Source organism: Engystomops pustulosus, chromosome 3 (assembly GCF_040894005.1).
Source record: "Engystomops pustulosus chromosome 3, aEngPut4.maternal, whole genome shotgun sequence".
NCBI classification, from domain to species: domain Eukaryota; kingdom Metazoa; phylum Chordata; class Amphibia; order Anura; family Leptodactylidae; genus Engystomops; species Engystomops pustulosus.
This window is the reverse complement of record NC_092413.1, coordinates 126286669-126309014: the sequence shown is the minus strand read 5'-3', so window position 1 is coordinate 126309014 and position 22346 is coordinate 126286669. Positions and strand designations below refer to the sequence as shown.

The following is a 22346-nucleotide window of genomic DNA, read 5'->3' as shown; positions in this document are numbered from 1 at the left end:
TTGTATTTCTCTTTAGGATTTGATAACAATGGGATCATTATAGGACCAAGGAGTACAAGACAAAGCAATCCAGAAGAACATGCCTCTTACTACTTTAATACATTCTCTAAAGACCTCTTAGTACAGGTGCGTTTCCTTATACATAAACATTGCACTAATATCCTACAGATTCATATATATCTTTCTGCTACTTTAAATGTCACTTTACTCTCCAACCAATACACAATAACAGACAGAAAAATTTAGTATTGGAGGAAATTTTCTAGTAGAATATATAAGACCATGCATTCACTCTGCTTTTCTTTTATTCAGGCAATGGTTGGAATTTTACAGGGAAAAGAACTAAGCAGTGAGAAGGCTCTAATGCAAGACCTAAAGCCATTCCGCATCCTCATAAGTTTACTAGACAAACCTGAACTCGGTATGGTATTGTTTTTTATTTTAATTTTGGTAAACTTGACTGACACTTATGCAATTACTGTTATTACTTTGCATTAAATATTTCATGCTTACATGTGTTTCATACATTCCCCTTCACACAATGACATGACAAAACTCCGCTCCCCCTCCTCGCCAACAACAGATACGACTATGTAACAATATAAAAGCTGAGGGTATGCCCATTACATAAGAGAAATATACATGAAGTCCAATACACAGTACTAGTCACAAATATAAGGTAGACAATGTCAAAAGCTTAATGGTATGAGGTATTACTTGTGGCAAAAAAGTAGTGGAGAGGGAGCTTTGGAATGAAGCCCCACGTGTATAGCTACCCAACAGTAGCTCTCTCAGGGGTACTGGCTTCTTATGGTGAGCCCCTTTTAAAAGTGACTCCTCGTTGTTGATGCGGCATGTCCTATTTCCCGTTTGCGGCCAATGACGAGCACTATGCGCAATCACTGTGTTTCGGTCTGAAAACGGGCTTATGTGCACTCGGTACTTAGTGACTCTAGAGACTCAAGCCTCACTGCGCTAAGTATAAATGAATCACTTGCGCCGTAGGTGTATGACAGCCGAGAAACATAAGCGCATACCGAAGAATGCAACTTCTTATTTATATAATACTGTAGAGAATCTGCAGTATTTTTTTGAATGGTATATATTTGTGGATGTGTGGTGCATGGGCAATGGGTAATGGACGATCGTGTATATTCTGGGAATAGCAAGTCATGCAAGCGCATATTGTTATAATGAAATAATTCGAGTCAGGCATGTATTTCACTTCCTTGTCCCTTTACTTCTCAACTTTGCTATTTTTACACCCTTTACGATCGATTGTCTGTGGGTAGGTTATCACAGCTTTATTCTTCAGTATGCGCTTATGTTTCTCGGCTGTCATACACCAACGGCACTTGTGCGATTCATTTATACTTGGCGCAGTGAGGCTTGAGTCTCTAGATTCACTAGGTACCGAGTGCACATGAGCCATTTTCAGGCCGGCGGAAAGCACAGTGATTGCGTATCTTACTTGCCGGCGGCCACAAATCGGAAGTAGGACATACCGCATCAACAATGGAGGAGTCACATTTAAAATTGTCACACCGCAAGAAGCTAGTACCTCTGAGGAAGCTACTGTTAGGTAGCGATACGTGTGGGGCTTCATTCCACAGCTCCCTCTCCACTACTTTTTTGCCACAGGTAATACCTCCTACCCATCAGGCTTTTGGCATTGTCCACCTTATGTTTATGACTAGTACTGTGTATTGGACTTCATATATATTTCTCTTATGTAATGGGGTCTTATATTGTATATTTTATATACATTGTCATATCTGTTGTTGGCTAAGAGGAAAAGAAGAGTGAAGAAATCAGACGATACCTTTTTGAGGCTAACTGAGTATATTTGATGATAAGCTTTCGAGAATACTAGTTCTCTTCATCAGACATGATGTTATGCATGAAACTGAAAGATCACAGCATTTAATACACACTAAACAGTGATCATCAAAGGATATTAAAAAAAACCTCTAAAACAACAGATTGATAAAAACAGGGACATCTTATTTACAACAGGATGGCAATAAAAACATTAAAAACCTATGAGGCGAGACTCATGAGCCCTGGCTCTTATCTGCTTGTGGCCTCCAGGTCAGAGGTAGGAGGTCATGAAGCGGACATGAATGTTAAGACCACTTTGCAAGGTGTTGAATCTCCTCATTAATTTATACTCCCATTCTTTCCTGTGTCTTAAAATGTCCCATTAAAATGGTAATCTGCAAATCTTCCATAGTGTGGTCTTCTCTGAAGAAATGTGCAGCCACTGGGAGATCTTTCCTTTAATTTTTAATATCAGATTTGTGTGAGTTCATACGTTGATGGAGTCCCTGACCTGTTTCCCCAACATAAAGGCCTGTGGTTGGACACTGCTGACACATTATAAGGTAGACCACACTGGAGAACCTGCAGTAAAGGGTTCCCTTGATCCTATGTACCTGCTGTGATTGGGGTACAGGTACATGGTCACCTGTGTGAATGTGCTGACACGTTTTACACCTGCTTTGCAGGCAGGGTGAGGTACCATTTTCTGATGGGGGTCTCGGGGCTCTCCGGACAACCAGTTGTTTTAGGTTTGGTGGTTGCCGGAAGGATAGGAGAGGATGGACCAGGGATATTTCTTTTTTAGTCTTGTATCTTTATGCAGAATCGGTTGGAGTTCCTTGGCAATGTGACGTAGGATCTCCAGTTGTGACTACTATGGGTACTCTGGCCTCCTGTTAGGTCTTCTTATATTTCAGTAAATCATCTCTGTTGATGGCTGCTGATTTACCTATTTGGTTATCAGTCACTTTTGGTCTGTAGCCCAACTGGAGAAATTCAGACCTGAGTTCCAGAAGGTGGTGTTTCAGGTCTGTCTTGTCTGAACATATTCGGTTGTAGCATATGGCCTGGCTGTATATGATGGATTGTCTGGTATGTTTGGGTGGAAGCTGTTATTTCTCTATTTATAGAATATTGTTGTGGTAAACTGGCTGTCTTATAATCTGTATGGTGGTATCCAGAAAGTGTATCTCCTTAGCTTAGTTTCAGTTTCAGTCCAGATGATCAGAATATTATTGATATAAAGGATGTAGATCATGGGTTTTGTGGTGCATGTGGATAAGTAAGCACCTTCCATTTCAGCCATAAAAAGATTGGCATACTGTGGTGCACACCTTGTTGGCTAACAGGGGGAGCTGGAGTACCAGGGCAGCCAGCATTATCATTTGCTTAGTTTTGTCCTGGGGAGTTGTATAGTAGTGACATTGATTCACATTTCAAATGTTTTTAATCAGTTTTTGGTTTGTGGTTTATCTATATTTAATAAAGGATGCATTGTTTTCTGACCTATTGGAATGCCTCTGTCTTTCTTACATTAATACTCACCTTTCTGACTACCTCACAGGTCCTCTTCTTGGTTCCGGGAGCTACAGATCTGAGCACACTGGAAGCGCACACACTATGATGTCAGGTGCTGCTGACATCATAGTGTGTGCGCGGTCAGCTCTGGATCTGTCGCTTCCCAAAGTGAGAGGGTGACCTGCCAGGACGTCTGAAAGTTGAGTATTAATTAAGTGCATGGAGTACTGGGGGATGGGCCGGCTATATAGTGGGGGGCATAGGTGGCTATATACCAGGGGGCATAGGCTGGCTGGCTATACACTGGGGTGCCTTCCCCACCATATACTTCTACTTGAGTCAATAGGTTTTCAGGGTTTTTTTGTGGTAAAATTAGGTACCTCAGCTTGTATTCAGGTCAGCTTATACTGGAGTATACGCAGTATGTCATCTGTAGGCCACAAGTCCAGCACGTGCTGGACATATAAGTCATTGCTGATTTGTGAAGGTGCAACTGCTGACAGCCAAACCTCTTAATTAACATCCAGGACTGGGAATAATTCCTTTCCCTGCATTTTAGCCCTCAAAGCACTGGTCAATGGTGGTCAGGGTGTATCTATAGAGGAAAGAGGGGCATTCTTTATCTTCTCCCTGTCTCCAGGATCACAGAGTTATATTGCTATAGTGTCTTATAGAATATACACTCACCGGCCACTTTATTAGGTACACCTGTCCAACTGCTCGTTAACACTTAATTTCTAATCAGCCAATTACATGGCTGCAACTCGGTGCATTTAGGCATGTAGACATGGTCAAGACAATCTACTGCAGTTCAAACCGAGCATCAGTATGGGGAGGAAAGGTGATTTGAGTGCCTTTGAACGTGGCATGGTTGTTGGTGCCAGAAGGGCTGGTCTGAGAATTTCAGAAACTGCTGATCTACTGGGATTTTCACGCACAACCATCTCTAGGGTTTACAGAGAATGGTCCAAAAAAGAAAAAACATCCAGTGAGCGGCAGTTCTGTGGGCGGAAATGCCTTGTTGATGCCAGAGGAGAATGGGCAGACTGGTTTGAGCTGATAGAAAGGCAACAGTGACACAAATCGCCACCCGTTACAACCAAGGTAGGCAGAAGAGCATCTCTGAACGCACAGTACGTCGAACTTTGAGGCAGATGGGCTACAGCAGCAGAAGACCACACCGGGTGCCACTCCTTTCAGCTAAGAACAGGAAACTGAGGCTACAATTTGCACAAGCTCATCGAAATTGGACAGTAAAAGATTGGAAAAACGTTGCCTGGTCTGATGAGTCTCGATTTCTGCTGCGACATTCGGATGGTAGGGTCAGAATTTGGCATCAACAACATGAAAGCATGGATCCATCCTGCCTTGTATCAACGGTTCAGGGTGGTGGTGGTGGTGGTGGTGTCATGGTGTGGGGAATATTTTCTTGGCACTCTTTGGGCCCCTTTGTACCAATTGAGCATCGTTGCAACGCCACAGCCTACCTGAGTATTGTTGCTGACCATGTCCATCCCTTTATGACCACAATGTACCCAACATCTGATGGCTACTTTCAGCAGGATAATGCGCCATGTCATAAAGCTGGAATCATCTCAGACTGGTTTCTTGAACATGACAATGAGTTCACTGTACTCAAATGGCCTCCACAGTCACCAGATCTCAATCCAATAGAGCATCTTTGGGATGTGGTGGAACCATGTCAATATGGATCAAAATCTCTGAGGAATGCTTCCAGCACCTTGTTGAATCTATGCCACAAAGAATTGAGGCAGTTCTGAAGGCAAAAGGGGGTCCAACCCGTTACTAGCATGGTGTACCTAATAAAGTGGCCGTTGAGTGTATATAGACCTAAAATGTGACCCATTTATAAAGTCTTAAACCATGTGTTTGATCTATTCCCACAGCAATCTTGACACTTTATATAATGTTATGCCCTCTTGTAATTTAAATGGTAAATGCTGTAAAAAAAAAAATATACAATACAAAAAAATTGTTTTTTGAAGTACTGACTTACTTTCACTTTCCCACCATGGTTATTATGTTCTAAGATGAGATCTTTAGTTGCCAAAATTTTTGTCTGTAAGAAAAAACTGATCCTGCTGGAAAAATTAAGAAAAATTAATTAGGTCTGATCTGTTAATGACACATTTTCCTCTATTGAAGTATTCCAGCATTTCTCTTGCTGTTCCATCTGATGTACTGTACATGTTCCTGGCATTGTATCATTGGTTTACAGTTGTACGCTTGTTTTGGTGCCAGGGCCTGCAATTCTAGAAGACGTGTTAATTGAAGTGTTCAGAACGCTATATACACAGTGCAAAGCAGAGCTTGATCTTCAGACACAAGCCCCCTTCAGCAAGGACCCTGCACAGCTCAGCAGGTAATGGACAGTTGTCAGGATCAATCTGTACTGCATAATTCTGGCACCCGAAAGATGCAAAATAAGGTTTTAGGAGTTTTCCAGGTTCCTGACATTGATTAGCTATCCTTAAAGGGAACCTTTCACCAGGGACCTCATTTTCATTAAAGACAGGTTGCAGAAGCTCATCACACCTGCAGTGCAAATCTGCCTTTCTGCTTTCTCTAAGCATTTCCATTACAATATAATTGTATGTTATAACTTTTATAACCTTGAACCCTGACAGAATGTTCTGTGTAGTCCCAGGGGCTGGGCTATGGTTTGGATTCAAAAAAACATGTGACTTGACTGTGCTGCAGACTGCTCAGCTCTTGGCCCCCACCTTTGTGCTCCCCCTTCTTCCACTGAGAAGGAGCAGATGGGAGGAGCTGTACAGGAGCACAAAGGTGGGGGCTAAGATGCGTCCACCTGGAGTGGGGAATCCTGTCCATTAACTCGCTTTTTTACAAAAATCTCTTATTCTCAGTCTCACTGACCCATAACCTTTATTTATCCCTTAAAATGTAACAGCAGTGTTGGGCTTAAAAATGCACCAAATTTATAAAATGTTGTGTAAAGTTTAATAGTTTTTACACAAATTAAAGAATCGCAGACTCGGCAAAACTGACTTTAGTAGTTCCCATTTAGGTTAATCTTCCCGAGTGAGCTTGGATTTGCTTTATTATGCTCTGACGTCCCCCATGTCCAGGGACTTCTACCTATAAATCTACTAAAATCTACTGGTTAGTGAGGACTTCTACATGGACAAGTCTCATATTTACCATGCTGCCTACTGCCTGACCTCTCCTGAGTATATTTTGGATTTTTACGGCTGTTACATTAATCAAATGTCATTTTTTTCATAAAAATCTCAAAAATTATCTAAGCCCCGTCCCGGGGTTGAACAGAGGTTAAACTATCATCAGAGCTGGGGGCTTCTCTTTCCAGCTCCTGGAATCTGCTTGTATTTGTTTACAAAAATAAGGGGTATAGACAAACAAGTAGGGGGTAACAAAGTATTTGACATAGAGAAATAGGTGGTGGGGGGGAAGGCGTTTACTATAGAGAAGTAAGAAGATGCAACACAGAAGGTGGGGGGGGGGGTCTAAAGAGATGGTGGAATTGAGATTAAAATTGAGAATTGTCTTTTTGTTTAAAAATGTAGATTTATTCATAGTGACAATCGCACAACCCTACTATCATATAATATTTTTTTAAGCTTTTTTTTTTTAAGTTTGTTGAATTCTTTCATTTTTAATTATCACATTGAGGACAATGTGCAGTGAAATGTACAGAATGATACATACGGAATGACTAAGTGTTATAGATCACATTTCCATACCCACCACATACATGTAAATCTAGCATGCAGTCCGCGCAGAATGAAACCTATGCTAATTAGAAGTATGAAGTTACAACAAATAAAGTAAACATATTTAATAAACTATTCTAGACTCTGTGGTTATTCGTAAAGTTACAATATCTTGCAGACATGTGGAGACTACCCAGACGGATAAGATCCATACCCTAGTTATGGCCATCATACCAGCTTGGGTCCAAAGGAACTTGTGAGCACTGTGTGTCTCCGTGACATCTGTGGCAATAGTTTAGAGAGTGAGCCTCGGTCTCTACTAGGAGATTAATTGGGACGGTTAGAATGACAACACCCCCACCCATATACAATTGAACTTGTCCGGACATTTTTACATCCTCATAGTGGGCGTATTGGGGGTTCATACCCTAAAAAATCCTAAAATGGGAAGATAGAATATCCTCATCCGTTTCATCCTGAAGAGTAATGGTGAGTTCCTTCCACCTGCCTAGTGCACCTAAAGGGGAATGCTCAACTCTTTCATATGAGGTGCGTGTAGACTTTCAAGACCAATCCTCTCAGACCTTGTCTTATATATACTTATAAGTGGTACTTTGATATGGGAGGAGCTACGTTTGGAAATTGTGTTGATAGCACATGTCGCAGTTGGAGGTACCAGTAAAATCGATGTCTGTCTAGGTCGTTTTTCCTGCAGGTCACTGAAGGAGGCCAGTTCTTATATATATATCTGATAATCGGCAGACACCTGTCGACTTCTATCCCTGTACTGCCTCTAACTTCTCCAATTGGGGCAGTGCTTCATTTTGCCATAGGGACATATCAGCTTTAGTGTAATTGAAATGATTAGTTTCGGCACATTCCAGACCTGGAGTGCCACCCTTTGCAACGGAAGCATAGGGCACATGAGCTTTTTATAATATTTAATAATAATATGTTTCTTTTTATCTCTATCAAGTAAATTGCGAGAAAACAAGAGGACGGCCGAGCTCATTAAAACCGCCAACCTTTTATTCAACTCCTTCGAGCCTTATTATATGTGGGATTACATTGCACGTTGGTTTGAAGAGTGCTGCAGGCAAGTACAAGCCTTTTAATACTACAAACCTGCTACTTTATTTTGCTTTTTTTTTTTTTTTTTTTTTATAACTATTGCCCATGATATACCAGTGACTTATTACTGCTTTGCTTTGGTGGTTTTGGTCCTTTAGGCAAGTAAGCATTTGTTAACACAGCAGTAACAAATCTCCTATTCAGCTATGACCGAGACAAACTTTTGTTAGTTCACATTATTATTTTATTTTTTGGTGCATTTATTGTTTTATAGAAGGTCAGTGCATGGCTGTGTACATACATTTTAAGTATTCTGTCTTTTTATTGTACACGGTACAGCAGAACATGCACATGTATAAGTGATATATGTCATCATATCCTAGGAGTGTGTGGATGGATTAATACAGACGGATGTTTGTGTTGAAATGATATTTTGTTTCTTGTAGGAGGACACTACATACCAGACTTCAGCCTTCATCCGGTGACCGTAGCAGTCAGTCTGAGCTGCCACTTATTAATTTCTGTTTGTTGGTGGATTTCTTGCTAGACATAGTGTCCCTGGTAAGAATTTATTTGACGTTGAGGTCAAATTTAACTATTTTTAGAAGTTTTGTTAACCTTTATAGAAGTCTAAAGACCATTTTACTTGAGGTGCCGATGGCTATCTGGCTTGGTCAGGAGGGGACAGTAGAACATGCACGCTCCTTATCAGTAAAAGTTCCCGGCAGCTCCAGGACCTGCCGTGATGTCATAAGCATGTGACTGATCACATGCTTCAGATCATCCAATTACATACCAGTAATGGTATGTAGCTGAGGTACAGACGACCCCTAGTTACAAACGGACCTCTAGATATTGGTAATTCACTGCACTTAGTCCTAGGCTACAATAAACAGCTATAACAGTTATTAAATGTGTATGTAGTTAAGATTTATTGGTAATCCTGGTTCTTATGACAACCCAACATTTTTAAAATCCACTTGCATACAAATTCAACTTAAAGGGGTATTCCGGGAATATGAACGTCTGACAAAAAAACCCATGATGATATAAATAAATGAATACAACAATACTCAATTTCATTAGTCACAAAATGGGGCTTAAATAGTTTAAATTTATGATTCACAAAATACCTCTCTAAAGTAGGTGGAGTTATCACTAAGATGGCCGCCACTGGAAACTACAAGTTCCATGATCCTTTAGTTCCCAGTAACTCCTCCTCCCTCTTATGCTCTGCTCCCACTAGTGATATAACAGACTTTCTTGCTCTGCTACCATAGTAATGATGTGTAACTGCCATCACCGCAACACTGGCCATACTGGATGCACTTCAACCAACCAACTACAGCCAAACCTAGTGGTGCTCACATGACCTGCCCAGGCAGGTGCAGGACATGTGATGTGGACATGTGACCAGCGGCCATCTTCTTTCCTGTGTCTGCTCTGCCACGGACCGCGCGGAGGAAATTAACGGACTGATTAAAGGGCCAGTAGCATATTAATTCTCCATCACACTGTATGCCAACAGCATTTTCTCCTAAGGGGCGCAAAATTTTAAATAACAACTAATTACACATTGGCTTATATTTTGAGTAGCCATTTGCATATGAATTATGCTTATTCCTGGAATACCCCTTTAAGAACAAACCTACAGACCCTATCTTGTACGTAACCCGGGGACTGCCTGTAGTAGAAATGTGTATGTATAACTATAGACAAAGCACCGGCTCCCCATCAGTTCTAATGAATGGCATATGCATGCATTAACGCAATGTTAGCATTACGTTCACATGTGTTAACACTATATATGTTACGATGAATAAATGTGTTATCATTGCATTAACACAAGCATTTTTCAAATGCTATTTTAAGAGGCATATCTCCTCTTCTCAGCTGTTCTAATGCCTTTGAAAACGCACGTATTACTGGTGCGTTTTTTATGTGAACGCAATTAATATATCTCTCTCTTTGTGATGTAGTAGAAGACTGTATGAAGCAGAGTTCCAGTGATCTGTGTCTCCTCTGCCTTGCTCTGCATTAGAGCTCAGTACAAGCATAAACACTGATACTGTAACCTGATTGGTTGAACTGTTTTTGCATGTTCACATGAATGCCCTCGGTGCTGTTGGCATCATTGCCCATAGCTGAGGTCACAGCCAGGAAGTCCTGTCCACTTCAGAAAAAGCTGAGAGTGGTTTAGAAATAGATATGTATCTATTAGCCCAAGATAGGAAATAGAATGATACAGGCTCTCCCCAGAATTTCTAAAAATATTTTTGTCAATAACTTTACAGTAATGCTTTAACATAATTTAAAGGACATCTACCACCAGGGGAAGGATTCCAAACCAAGCACACTGACATACTTGTGTGTGTCCCCTATAGCAGGCTCTTCTCTTCTACACTAGTATGTCAGTGTGCTTGGTTTACAATCCTTCATCCTGGTAGTAGAATTCCTTGAGGTAAATAAAACACTACTTTGCAACAATTGGCATGAATGTTGCAAACCAAAGGCCTGTTTGAAAGGGATGCAGGTCTGTTCATGATAAAAAGCATTTGACATTGTAAAACATTTGGCAAACATTACATGTAGCATTAACCTTTTAACCCCCAACCTCGCCCATTGCCAGCAGATTCTGTTACAAACCTTGAAGGTAGATAATGTTTCCCTTCTAGAAGTTCATTATTGTTAATATTTGTGTAATCTTTTCTGTGTGATCTGCATTAACTTCTCAACCTGCTTTTTCCATTCTTTACTTTTATCTTTTGCTTTACTTTCACAAGCCTACTAGAAGTATGAGAGTGATATGTCAGGTACTGTATGACGCCTGTTTTTAATTTTTTTTCCCTGTTCTAGAATAAATTATGCTTTCTACCTTAATAATAATCTTTATATAGTGCCATCAAATTCAGTAGTGCTTTACGGATTATAACATATACACATAAAGTGAGGTCATTACAGTGAAATAACATTGTCGTATGAAACGAAAGAATTGAGGGCGCATATTTTATGACGTGCATGTCTATCCAGCTCCTTGTACTCCTAAATAGAATCTATTATGACCAAATGACTTTAGAAGTAATGCTAATTAGTAATAACACAGTTAACACAAGTAAAGCTGGTCTGTGAAGGCTTGTTAGCAAATTTAGAGCTTCATAAAAATACAAAAGAACACACACATGAGACAAAAAGTTGTGGCAATGTATTGCGGGCTTGGGTTTTAAAAAAAAGAAACAAAGTAAACTAAACTGTGAGCATCTCCCAGAGTGCTGTCCAGTCCATCCTCTGAAAATGGAAGGAGTGTAACACAATTGCTAACCTACCAGGACATGGGCATCCACTTAAACTGACGCAGACAAGAAGCCCAGGTCACTCTGGAGGTTTATAGATGCACAACTCAAGTGGGAGCATCTGTTCACAGTACAACTGGAAGTCCTATACAGTACTGTACTACACAGATCTGGCGTTTATTGAAGAGTGGCCAGACGAAATCCATTTTTTGAAAGCAAGCCACAAGAATACTCGTTTGCAGCTTGCAAGCTATGGAAGAAGATGCTCTGTTCAGACAAGACCAACATTTTAGTTTTTTCAGCTGAAACTCCAAACGTTGTGTGTGGAGGAAAGCCAAACTTGCACATGTCCATGAATACACCATCCCCAACATGAGTAGTGGCATAGTGGTGGCAGCATCATGATGTGGGGTTACTTCAGCAGGGACTGAGTTAATAGGGAAGATGGATGGGGCTAAATACACAGTGAGCCTGAAGGAAAACCTGTTAGAGGCTACAAAAGACTTGAGGTTGAGTTTATTGAATTAAGAATAGACACATGCAGTGAAGCAATACTAAATGGGGCACATTTACTTACCTGGTCCCTGCGTGATCCCCGATCCGGACTGTCCAACGAGGATACATTCTGCCGCGATTCATGAAGATCGTGCGCCCGATATCCTGCATGTGCCGCTTCCCCGATCAGGTACGCCGGAGTTCACCACCTTCTTCCTGGTGCATGTAAGTGCTTGGCTTGCAACACAATATTGAAGTCAAACGGCCCGCCCCCTGTTTTGTGTCACATGAAAGCCGGCGCGATTGCACCGAAATCCGTTGGCGTGCACCAAAAACCCCTTTTACATCCCTGTCCGTGCGGCACAAAACGGAAATTGTCGGGATGTCCGACGAAAGTGTGGTCCGCAGGGCCCTTGGTAAATGAGCCCCAATGTGTCAATGTGTGTGAGCAGCTAATGTACATAGCAGATGACAAAATATAAGTAAAAATAGCAGAATAAAAAGAACAACCAGCACTAGAAACTCAAAGAACTATAGGCCGATGTGAAATAATAGTGCCCAGTGAGAAATAAGGGGCATACAGAAAAAAACAAACTATTTACAGGCCCCTCAGGGCTTTTGGCACAGCCGGGATAGGGCAAAACAGAACCTAGGTGCAGAGGGTATGTGTAGAAAAGGTCAGGGATCCATGCGATATTTTCTGAGGAGTCGACACTAAGCTCCCCCAAAGATCAGCCATTCTGAGCAGTTGAGAAACCGGCTAGTTTCTCGGCTGTATAGCGCCACAGATCAGCTTTTATGCTTTGATTGAAGGATAGGCATGTTCTCCCATGTTCTCACATGTTCCTGGTCGCATATTGGAAATTTGCAGCTAAATGGAGAACAAAAAAAACCATGATATTTCATTTTCATTACTTGTACATTAATAAAATAAATGTGGCCATTTATATTCTATTCCATCAGTAGCAGACTAAGGAGTTTCTCTTTCCCAAATGACCTGACCTTGTTGACTATCCTTGTAATAGTTCATCAGTATCAAAATCTCTAGTTGTTTTTTGGCATTGTAAATAGCCCGACTGGTTACTATGTGCAACTTCTCCGCTCTTGTAGTTTGATGCATCTCCCCGATAGTATTCTCTTTCGTAAAACCCCAATTTTGTACCATTTGTCCCATCTTTTTGCACAGGAAACGTACATTGAAATACAGACTGAACATCTGCCTCAGCTTCTACTCAGAATGATTTCTGCCCTAACCAGCCACCTCCAAGCACTGGACCTCAGAGAACTGACTGATTCCCTAAGGCTCTGCTCAAAAATCCTGAGCAAAGTGCAACCTCCTCTGCTTTCTGCAGGCACCGGAGGCACATTCCAGCTTCCTACTGGACAAAATGGCTCTTTTAAAGACCAGGAGGATCGGAAGGTGAGGCTAATCAGAGCGTAGAGTACATTGCTTCACTTTTGAGGTGTTGTTTGTTTCTTCAATTTCTTGTCAGAGTTTGTAATTAGTTTTATTTTTATATGGTGCTTCCATAGCCTGTGTTGTGATACAATTTAAGAGCAAAACAGGGGTTAAAGGAAGTGTTGTGCAATTAAATGGGTTTTCCATGTTGGATATATTAATCGCCCATCCTTGAATAAGGTTGGTAATATATGACCAGTGGGAGCCTACTCCTGTCCTGCTTCCCTTATCTTTCCTGGAATTACTGCCGTGAACAGAGCACAGACTCGCATACTGGCAGGCTAAGCTCCCATGGCAATGGGCTCTGGGTCCCCACAAGATTGCACCACAAAAAAAGGGACCATAAGCAGTATTGCCCGCCAGCAGCCCCCCCCCAAATAATGACATGCTTAGCAGCCCCCCCCCCCCAAATAATGACATGCTTAGCAGCCCCCCCCCAAAAAAAATAATGACATGCTTGGCAGTCCCCCAACTAATGAGATGCCCACCAGACCCCCCATTAATGAGATGCCCACCAGACCCCCCATTAATGAGATGCCAACCAGACCCCTCATTAATGAGATGCCCACCAGACCCCCCCATTCATGAGATGCCCACCAGACCCCCCCATTCATGAAATGCCCCCCATTCATGAAAAGCCCATTGTGAGTGCAGCCTATGCCAAATGGACCACAAACACGGCACACTCGCTGTTGTTTGTGGCCTGCATTTAGCCCTCATGCACACATGGCTGCATGCTTAAGGCCTAACAAAGCTAGAATGTTTTCATACATTCAGGAGCTCAGTGTCCTATGCTGTTTCCAAGACTCCTATTTATCAGTTACAGGAATGGCCTAGCGCTGCCTTGTTCAGCTGTTTCCATAACTCCTTGCAATCCCGGGGAGGGAGGAACAGGGCTATTCCCACCTCAGCCATGAATGGTAACTCTCTATGTATTTCACAAGATCACTTGTTTTTGTAAACTATGTATTAGATAGATCTTTAGAGGAAAGTATTTACTGATTCCCATTCATTTCCATCCCAGTTATCTCCAGTTTCTGCTGAAAATCCAGGTGATGTGTTTGAAGATGGTGAAAACCCTCCCAGTAGTCGATCTTCAGAAAGTGGATTCACAGAGTTTGTACAATATCAGGAAGACAAAGCAGATGACATTGATAAGGCTCTGAGTGATAGACAAAGTACAGCAGGTCTGCCCTTGGGTAGCTCTTCATCGGAAACCGAAACTGCATCCACTGTTGGGTCTGAAGAAACCATTGTACAACATTCTTTTAGGAGTCCAAAAGAGACACGAAGTATAAAGGCGACCCAAAAAACAGCAATGCAATGCTGCCTGGAGTATTTCCAACAGTTCCTTACCCGGCTTATTACTCTGTACATACTCCCAAGAACTACTGCTGCTAAGACTCTCCCAGTAGAGCAACCCCTTGAAGAGCAACCAGAGAACACTAAATGGGAGACAACTACAGAAAATGGTAAAGAGAAGAAAACTAACAAAGCTATTTCTCCAAGAGAATACCGTCCAGCCTTCATCGCTGCGTGCCAGCTATTCCTTGAATGTTCCAGCTTTCCTGTGTACATTGCTGAAGGCAGTCACCCTGCAGACATTCATTCAGATAAAGGAGAAGGTGGTAAGTGTTGTTATGGCTGGTTTCTGCTTCATATGTCATTGGGTTCTTCAAAAAAAGCTGATTTTTAACTCGTATTGATGCCGGACTCTGATAGACCCTAGTGAAATACCCTAGTAGAGTCACCCATATTGTACTAACCTTTCTCTTTAGTCCGTAGCACCCACAGGTCATTTGGGTCACTTAACCATAAAGTAGGTGACCCTGTCACTAACCCTACTTAATTTCTTATTAGTGACCAACCACATTAAATACCTATTTTCTTTAGTTACTTTTGTAGCATAAGGAAATTCTAGAGATTATAACCATGATACATTACCTGGATAAGCCTGCAGTGCTAATACTACAGTATATTTTGTAAATATATTGGCCCCGAAGACACAGCAGTCTTACTCTAAGGCTGCATTCACACTACCGCAAGGGGGGCGTATATACGGCCGACGTATATACGGCCGATATACGTCCCCCATAGACGGCAATGGGCGCACGGCGCCCTACGGGAGCGGTACGGTGCAGCACACGTGCGGCACCGTACTGCTCCGTGCCCCGTGAAAAAATAGGACATGTCCTATTTTTTCAGGGCATACGGCGCCGTGCGCCATATATCCCTATGGAGAGGGGCGGGGGTGAGCAGCGCTCTCCCCCTCCTCCTCTCCCCGCGCGCTGCCGTGTGCCCGCCGTGCTACGGTACGGCGGGCACCGGTCGTGTGAATCCAGCCTAAAGCTTACTTCCAAATTTTTGGCACATACTGCAATTTCCTGTTGATGCATCAGAAATACAAACTATATAGCCAATAGCACTATAATAGCCCGTTTTTGGAGTGATTAAAAAGGTGAGATGTGCTTAAAGGGGTATTTTTATGAAGACAAGATTCATAAATATACTCAGGATAACAAAATAACACAATCTTTAACACATATACAGCATTCAGGGGCGGACTGGGAATTTAAAATGGCCCTGGAAAAAAATATAAAAGTGGCCCCATCTTATGGGCGGAGTCAAAACAAGTGGGTGTGGTCAGATAATGTGGGTGGAGTTATAACAGACAAATTGTTGGTAGATGGCCTTAATGCAAAACAAGAACATCTTTTGCTAGTAAGTGAATAGAATGTGCAAGGATTGTGACCTGTCGATCAGTAAATTATGCCTTAATTACCTTTCCCTTGTGCCATACATGTAGAATTCAGAGAAAGAATATATTGATACTGCCTCCTATGTACAGGAATAATGCTACAATAACACATTTAGAATAACACATTCAATCCTGCCTTCTATATACAAAATAAAACTACTACAATACCTTCTCCCATGTACAAGCCAACTACTATAATACTGCCTCCTATGTACAGGAATATAACTACTATAATACTGCCCCCTATGTACAAGAATATAACTACTATAATACTGCCCCCTATGTACAGGAATATAACTACTATAATACTGCCCCTATGTACAAGAATATAACTACTATAATACTGCCCCCTATGTACAGGAATATAACTACTATAATACTGCCCCCTATGTACAGGAATATAACTACTATAATACTGCCCCCTATGTACAGGAATATAACTACTATAATACTGCCCCCTATGTACAGGAATATAACTACTATAAATACTGCCCCCTATGTACAGGAATATAACTACTATAATACTGCCCCCTATGTACAGGAATATAACTCCTTTAATACTGCCCCCTATGTACAGGAATATAACTCCTTTAATACTTCTCCTATGTACAGGAATATAACTACTATAATACTGCCCCCTATGTACAAGAATATAACTACTATAATACTGCCCCCTATGTACAAGAATATAACTACTATAATACTGCCCCCTATGTACAAGAATATAACTCCTATAATACTGCCCCCTATGTACAAGAATATAACTCCTATAATACTACCCCCTATGTACAAGAATATAACTACTATAATACTGCCCCCTATGTACAAGAATATAACTACTATAATACTGCCCCCTATGTACAGGAATATAACTACTATAATACTGCCCCCTATGTACAGGAATATAACTACTATAATACTACATATATACACAGAAGCGAACATGAAAAAAATCAGAATTTATCATATACAGCTACAGAAAACACATGAGATCCTCACCTTTTGCATCCAGTGACATCAGGTGACGTCTCCCCGGATTGTACTCGTTCCTCATCTTCTCCATTAGTTCCACCATCGCCTTGTCTCTTCCTCCAGGTACACAGCTTTCCTGCAGAGTTTACCACACAGACGTCTTATGTTCTGCACGTTCCTATTGTCCCTTAACTGTCCCTTCTTCTTCTACCACCAATACTGTGCCCCAAATACTGTAATAGAGCCCCCTACAATATTAGTACCACACAAATAGTGCCCCATAATGTAACTGTAATGGGAGGGATAATTTATTTCTTCTTCTCTCCTTTAACCCCCCCCCACCACCACCACCACCGACCCAACCCAGTATTGATAGAGCTCCTACTATGACCCAGGCATAAAAATAATGGCCCCAGCCCGCCCCAGACATATAACTAATGCCCCCTGCCCGCCCCAGACATATAATTAATGCCCCCTGCCAGCCCCAGATATATAATTAATGCCCCCTGTCAGCCCCAGACATATAATTAATGCCCCCTGCCAGCCCCAGATATATAATTAATGCCCCCTGTCAGCCCCAGACATATAATTCCCCCCGCCCCAGACATATAATTAATGCCCCCCTGCCAGCCCTAGATATAGAATAATGCCCCCCCCCCCCCGCTCCAGACATATAATTAATACACACTGCCAGCCCCATATATACAATAATCCCCCCCAGGCATATAATTTATGCCCACTGCCAGCCCCATATATACAATAATACCCCCCCCAGACATATTATTTATGCCCACTGCCAGCCCCATATATACAATAATACCCCCCACCCCAGACATATAATTTATGCCCACTGCCAGCCCCATATATACAATAATACCCCCCCAAACATATAATTTATGCCCACAGCCCGCCCCATATATACAATAATCCCCCTCAGACATATAATTTATGCCCACTGCCAGCCCTATATATACAATAATACCCCCCCAAACATATAATTTATGCCCACAGCCCGCCCCATATATACAATAATACCCCCCCAGACATATAATTTATGCCCACTGCCAGCCCCAAATATACAATAATCCCCCCCACCCCAGACATATAATTTATGCCCACTGCCAGCCCCATATATACAATAATACCCCCCACCCCAGACATATAATTTATGCCCACTGCCAACCCCATATATACAATAATACCCCCCACCCCAGACATATAATTTATGCCCACTGCCAACCCCATATATACAATAATACCCCCCACCCCAGACATATAATTTATGCCCACTGCCAGCCCCATATATACAATAATACCCCCCCAGACATATAATTTATGCCCACTGCCAGCCCCATATATACAATAATACCCCCCCAGACATATTATTTATGCCCAATGCCAGCCCCATATATACTATAATCCCCCCACCCCAGACATATAATTTATGCCCCCTGCCAGCCCCATATATATAATAATCCCCCCCCGACATATAATTTATGCCCACTGCCATTCCCAAATATAGAATAATGCAGCCCCCCCTCCCAGACATATAATTAATCCCCCCGGTTCTGTAATTTAAAAAAAAAAAACATCATACTCACCCCTTTGGTGCAGTTTCTTCCCGTCTTCCTCGGTCTTCGGTGGCTTGGTGTAGAGGCGCGGGATAGTGACGTCACTGCTCCGCGCCTCCACACCAAGCCGCGGAGCTACACGGAGGCAGGCGACAGCTGACATGGTAAGTGCCAGCCTCCTCCACGCTACACAGGTCGCGCAATTACGTCGATTGCGCGACCTGTGTAGCTGGGTTTATACACAGACGCAGAAGCAGCGGTGCTGCGCTGCGTCTGTGTACTAATCAATAGTAACTGCATCGTACGATCGTACGATGCAGGTACTATGGATTATGTGAAAAGTTTTAGCGAGTGCGGACCGGCCCCAACCGGCCCAGGACCACTGCCAGCCCCATATATACAATAATACCCCCCACCCCAGACATATAATTTATGCCCACTGCCAGCCCCATATATACAATAATACCCCCCCAAACATATAATTTATGCCCACTGCCAGCCCCATATATACAATAATCCCCCTCAGACATATAATTTATGCCCACTGCCAGCCCTATATATACAATAATACCCCCCCAAACATATAATTTATGCCCACAGCCCGCCCCATATATACAATAATACCCCCCCAGACATATAATTTATCCCAAATATAGAATAATGCAGCCCCCCCTCCCAGACATATAATTAATGCCCCCGGTTCTGTAATTTAAAAAAAAAAAAACATCATACTCACCCCTTTGGTGCAGTTTCTTCCCGTCTTCCTCGGTCTTCGGTGGCTTGGTGTAGAGGCGCGGGATAGTGACGTCACTGCTCCGCGCCTCCACACCAAGCCGCGGAGCTACACGGAGGCAGGCGACAGCTGACATGGTAAGTGCCAGCCTCCTCCACGCTACACAGGTCGCGCAATTACGTCGATTGCGCGACCTGTGTAGCTGGGTTTATACACAGACGCAGAAGCAGCGGTGCTGCGCTGCGTCTGTGTACTAATCAATAGTAACTGCATCGTACGATCGTACGATGCAGGTACTATGGATTATGTGAAAAGTTTTAGCGAGTGCGGACCGGCCCCAACCGGCCCAGGACCGACCGGCCCACCGGGAAAATTCCCGGTGGGTACAATGGCCAGTCCGCCCCTGACAGCATTTCACATATATAATTCCAACCTGTCTCTATCAGTCCTGGTGTTTACAATATGGTTGACCGTAAACTCCTGACTGTGAATAACTTCTCTTGTCTGCACAATGTGGTGCTCTCTGCCTTTTGCCCCTCCCCCCTGCATTACAAGACCAGCTCAGACACAGGCACTTCCTGCCAGAAAGCAGCATACAGAGTCTTATTCTACAAGCTACAGACAAGCTACAGATATGCGGTAGGGAGGCTTAAAGCAGAGCTGACTCTGTGTGTGCAATAGGTGAGTTAGCAGAGCTGAGTGTTCATTTATCTCTTTCTATGTGTCAGATACTAGTAGAATGTTCAGAGGCTAAATGAAAATGTATGTGAACCTATACCCTCATAATCTAGGCACATTGTCAGCACACAGGATCTCCCAGCACTAGAGGCATCAGAATGTGCCTGCTTAGAGAGTCCCCACCTACCCTCTTGGAATTCTACACTGACCATCACTGACTGATGGTAGTTAAAACCGCAATAAAACTGAGTAAAATCACAAGGCTGTGGGCAGCCCCGCGGCAATCGCTGTGGGCAGCCCCGCGGCAATCGCTGTGGGCAGCCCCGCGGCAATCGCTGTGGGCAGCCCCGCGGCAATCGCTGTGGGCAGCCCCGCGGCAATCGCTGTGGGCAGCCCCGCGGCAATCGCTGTGGGCAGCCCCGCGGCAATCGCTGTGGGCAGCCCCGCGGCAATCGCTGTGGGCAGCCCCGCGGCAATCGCTGTGGGCAGCCCCGCGGCAATCGCTGTGGGCAGCCCCGCGGCAATCGCTGTGGGCAGCCCCGCGGCAATCGCTGTGGGCAGCCCCGCGGCAATCGCTGTGGGCAGCCCCGCGGCAATAGCACCCCTCCTGAATAAAGTTTCCGCATTATCCGATTGCCTGTAGGAGTTAAGAGTCTACATTGGGTAGATGTTGCTCTACCCTGCAGGAGTGAAGGCGGGCATCTAAATAGCAGCAGAATGAGTGTCATATGAAACTCAGGAACTAGACATTTAAGGCGTCATATACTGTTTGCTTTTACTAAATAAACTGAATTCTCTGTTATAGAATGGTGTACTTTAATCCAATTCTCCTTAGATCATGAGAAGGTACAACCACCAGTGTGGCTCCAGACCCTCATGAACGCTTGCAGTGCAGCGGTGGACTTCAGTATACAGAGTGTGGCTATATCTCTTGTCATGGACCTGGTCGGCTTGACACAGTCTGTGGCTGTTGTAACAGGGGAAAATGCTAATAGCCTAGAAGCTTCTCAGCCCTTGAGCCCAAACCAAGGCAGAGTGTCTGTTGTTATCCGACCTCCCCTCACTGAGGGTAATTTGAGGTACATGGCTGAGAAGACCGATTTCTTTATGGTAAGTTGCACGTATGTATTGGTTTATTATTGTCGGTGAAGTTTCATATTGGATCACTGATGTTTTCTAATCACAAACCTAAGATCATCCACATTGTATTCTGGACTTTTCCCAGAACGTGGCTATTACACTGTGGCATCAAATGGGTGACCGGACCCCACAACACCATCAACGAAGCGTAGAACTCTTCTATCAACTGCACAACCTGGTCCCATCTTCTAGCATCTGTGAAGATGTCATCAGCCAGCAGCTGACACACAAGGATAAGGTAGATATTTCACATATCCTGTCACCATGAAACCGCTGTCTAATCTCCAGCCACATGTTATAGAGCCAGGGGACCTGAGCAGTATGATTTATAGATTAATAGGAAAAGATTAAACATATAATTTGTGAAAACAACAATGTTATGAAGAGTTTAACCCCTTCACGCTCCGTGGCGGATATATCCGCCACGGAGCGCAGTGACTTAGCGCTCAGTGGCGGATATATCCGCCACGGCGCCTATGCCGGCTCGGCTCTGGATCAGAGCCGAACCGGCATCGGGAAACACGGGGTGCCGGCTGTAAATAATAGCCGGCACCCCAGTGTAACACCCGCGATCGGAGTTGTCTCCGATCGCGGGTGCTTAACCCGTTAAATGCCGCGGTCAGCGCGACCGCGGCATCTAACCTGCATCTGGGGGGTCTCTCCCCCACGATCGCCCCCCCCGAACCGTTCTCGGGGGGCGCCGATCGTTGCTATAGCAACTCTGGGGTCCGATCTGGACCCCAGAGTTACTTGCAAGAATTGCCGGTAAGATGGCGTCTGTGACGTCATCTTACTGGCAAAGTGCCAGCCTATGCAAGTGTATAGGCTGACACTGATAATACTCTGCAATACATCAGTATTGCAGAATATTATCATGAAGAAGCAATCAGAAGATTGCTTGTTCATGTCCCATGGTATAAAAGTGAAAAAGTAAAAAAAAAAAGTTATTCAATAAAAAAATAAAGTCATAAATCACTAAAAATGCCCCAAACTCCCAAAACATATAAAGAGACATATAACTCAAAAAAAGTCTAAATCATAACACAAACCCCACATATATAGTATCACCGCGTCCGTAACAACCCGTAGAATAAAAGTAAATCATTATTGAACCCCCACGATAAACG

General features: G+C 43.2%; 1 protein-coding gene across 4 annotated transcripts in view; it reads left to right on the top strand.

Moving 5' to 3' along the window:
- The window catches only part of DOP1A (DOP1 leucine zipper like protein A), a 76899-nt gene that overhangs the window by 28498 nt on the left and 26055 nt on the right, over window positions 1–22346 (top strand). For 2 of the 4 annotated variants that reach the window (XM_072142034.1, XM_072142035.1), the window contains exons 8-17: window positions 17–126; window positions 313–421; window positions 5602–5722; window positions 8029–8148; window positions 8570–8684; window positions 10907–10936; window positions 13095–13328; window positions 14392–14995; window positions 20915–21189; window positions 21305–21457. In XM_072142034.1, coding sequence (XP_071998135.1) covers window positions 17–126; window positions 313–421; window positions 5602–5722; window positions 8029–8148; window positions 8570–8684; window positions 10907–10936; window positions 13095–13328; window positions 14392–14995; window positions 20915–21189; window positions 21305–21457 — 1871 coding nt within the window. The remainder of the gene's footprint in view (window positions 1–16; window positions 127–312; window positions 422–5601; window positions 5723–8028; window positions 8149–8569; window positions 8685–10906; window positions 10937–13094; window positions 13329–14391; window positions 14996–20914; window positions 21190–21304; window positions 21458–22346) is intronic. The other 2 variants (XM_072142036.1, XM_072142037.1) reach the window with 2 other exon arrangements.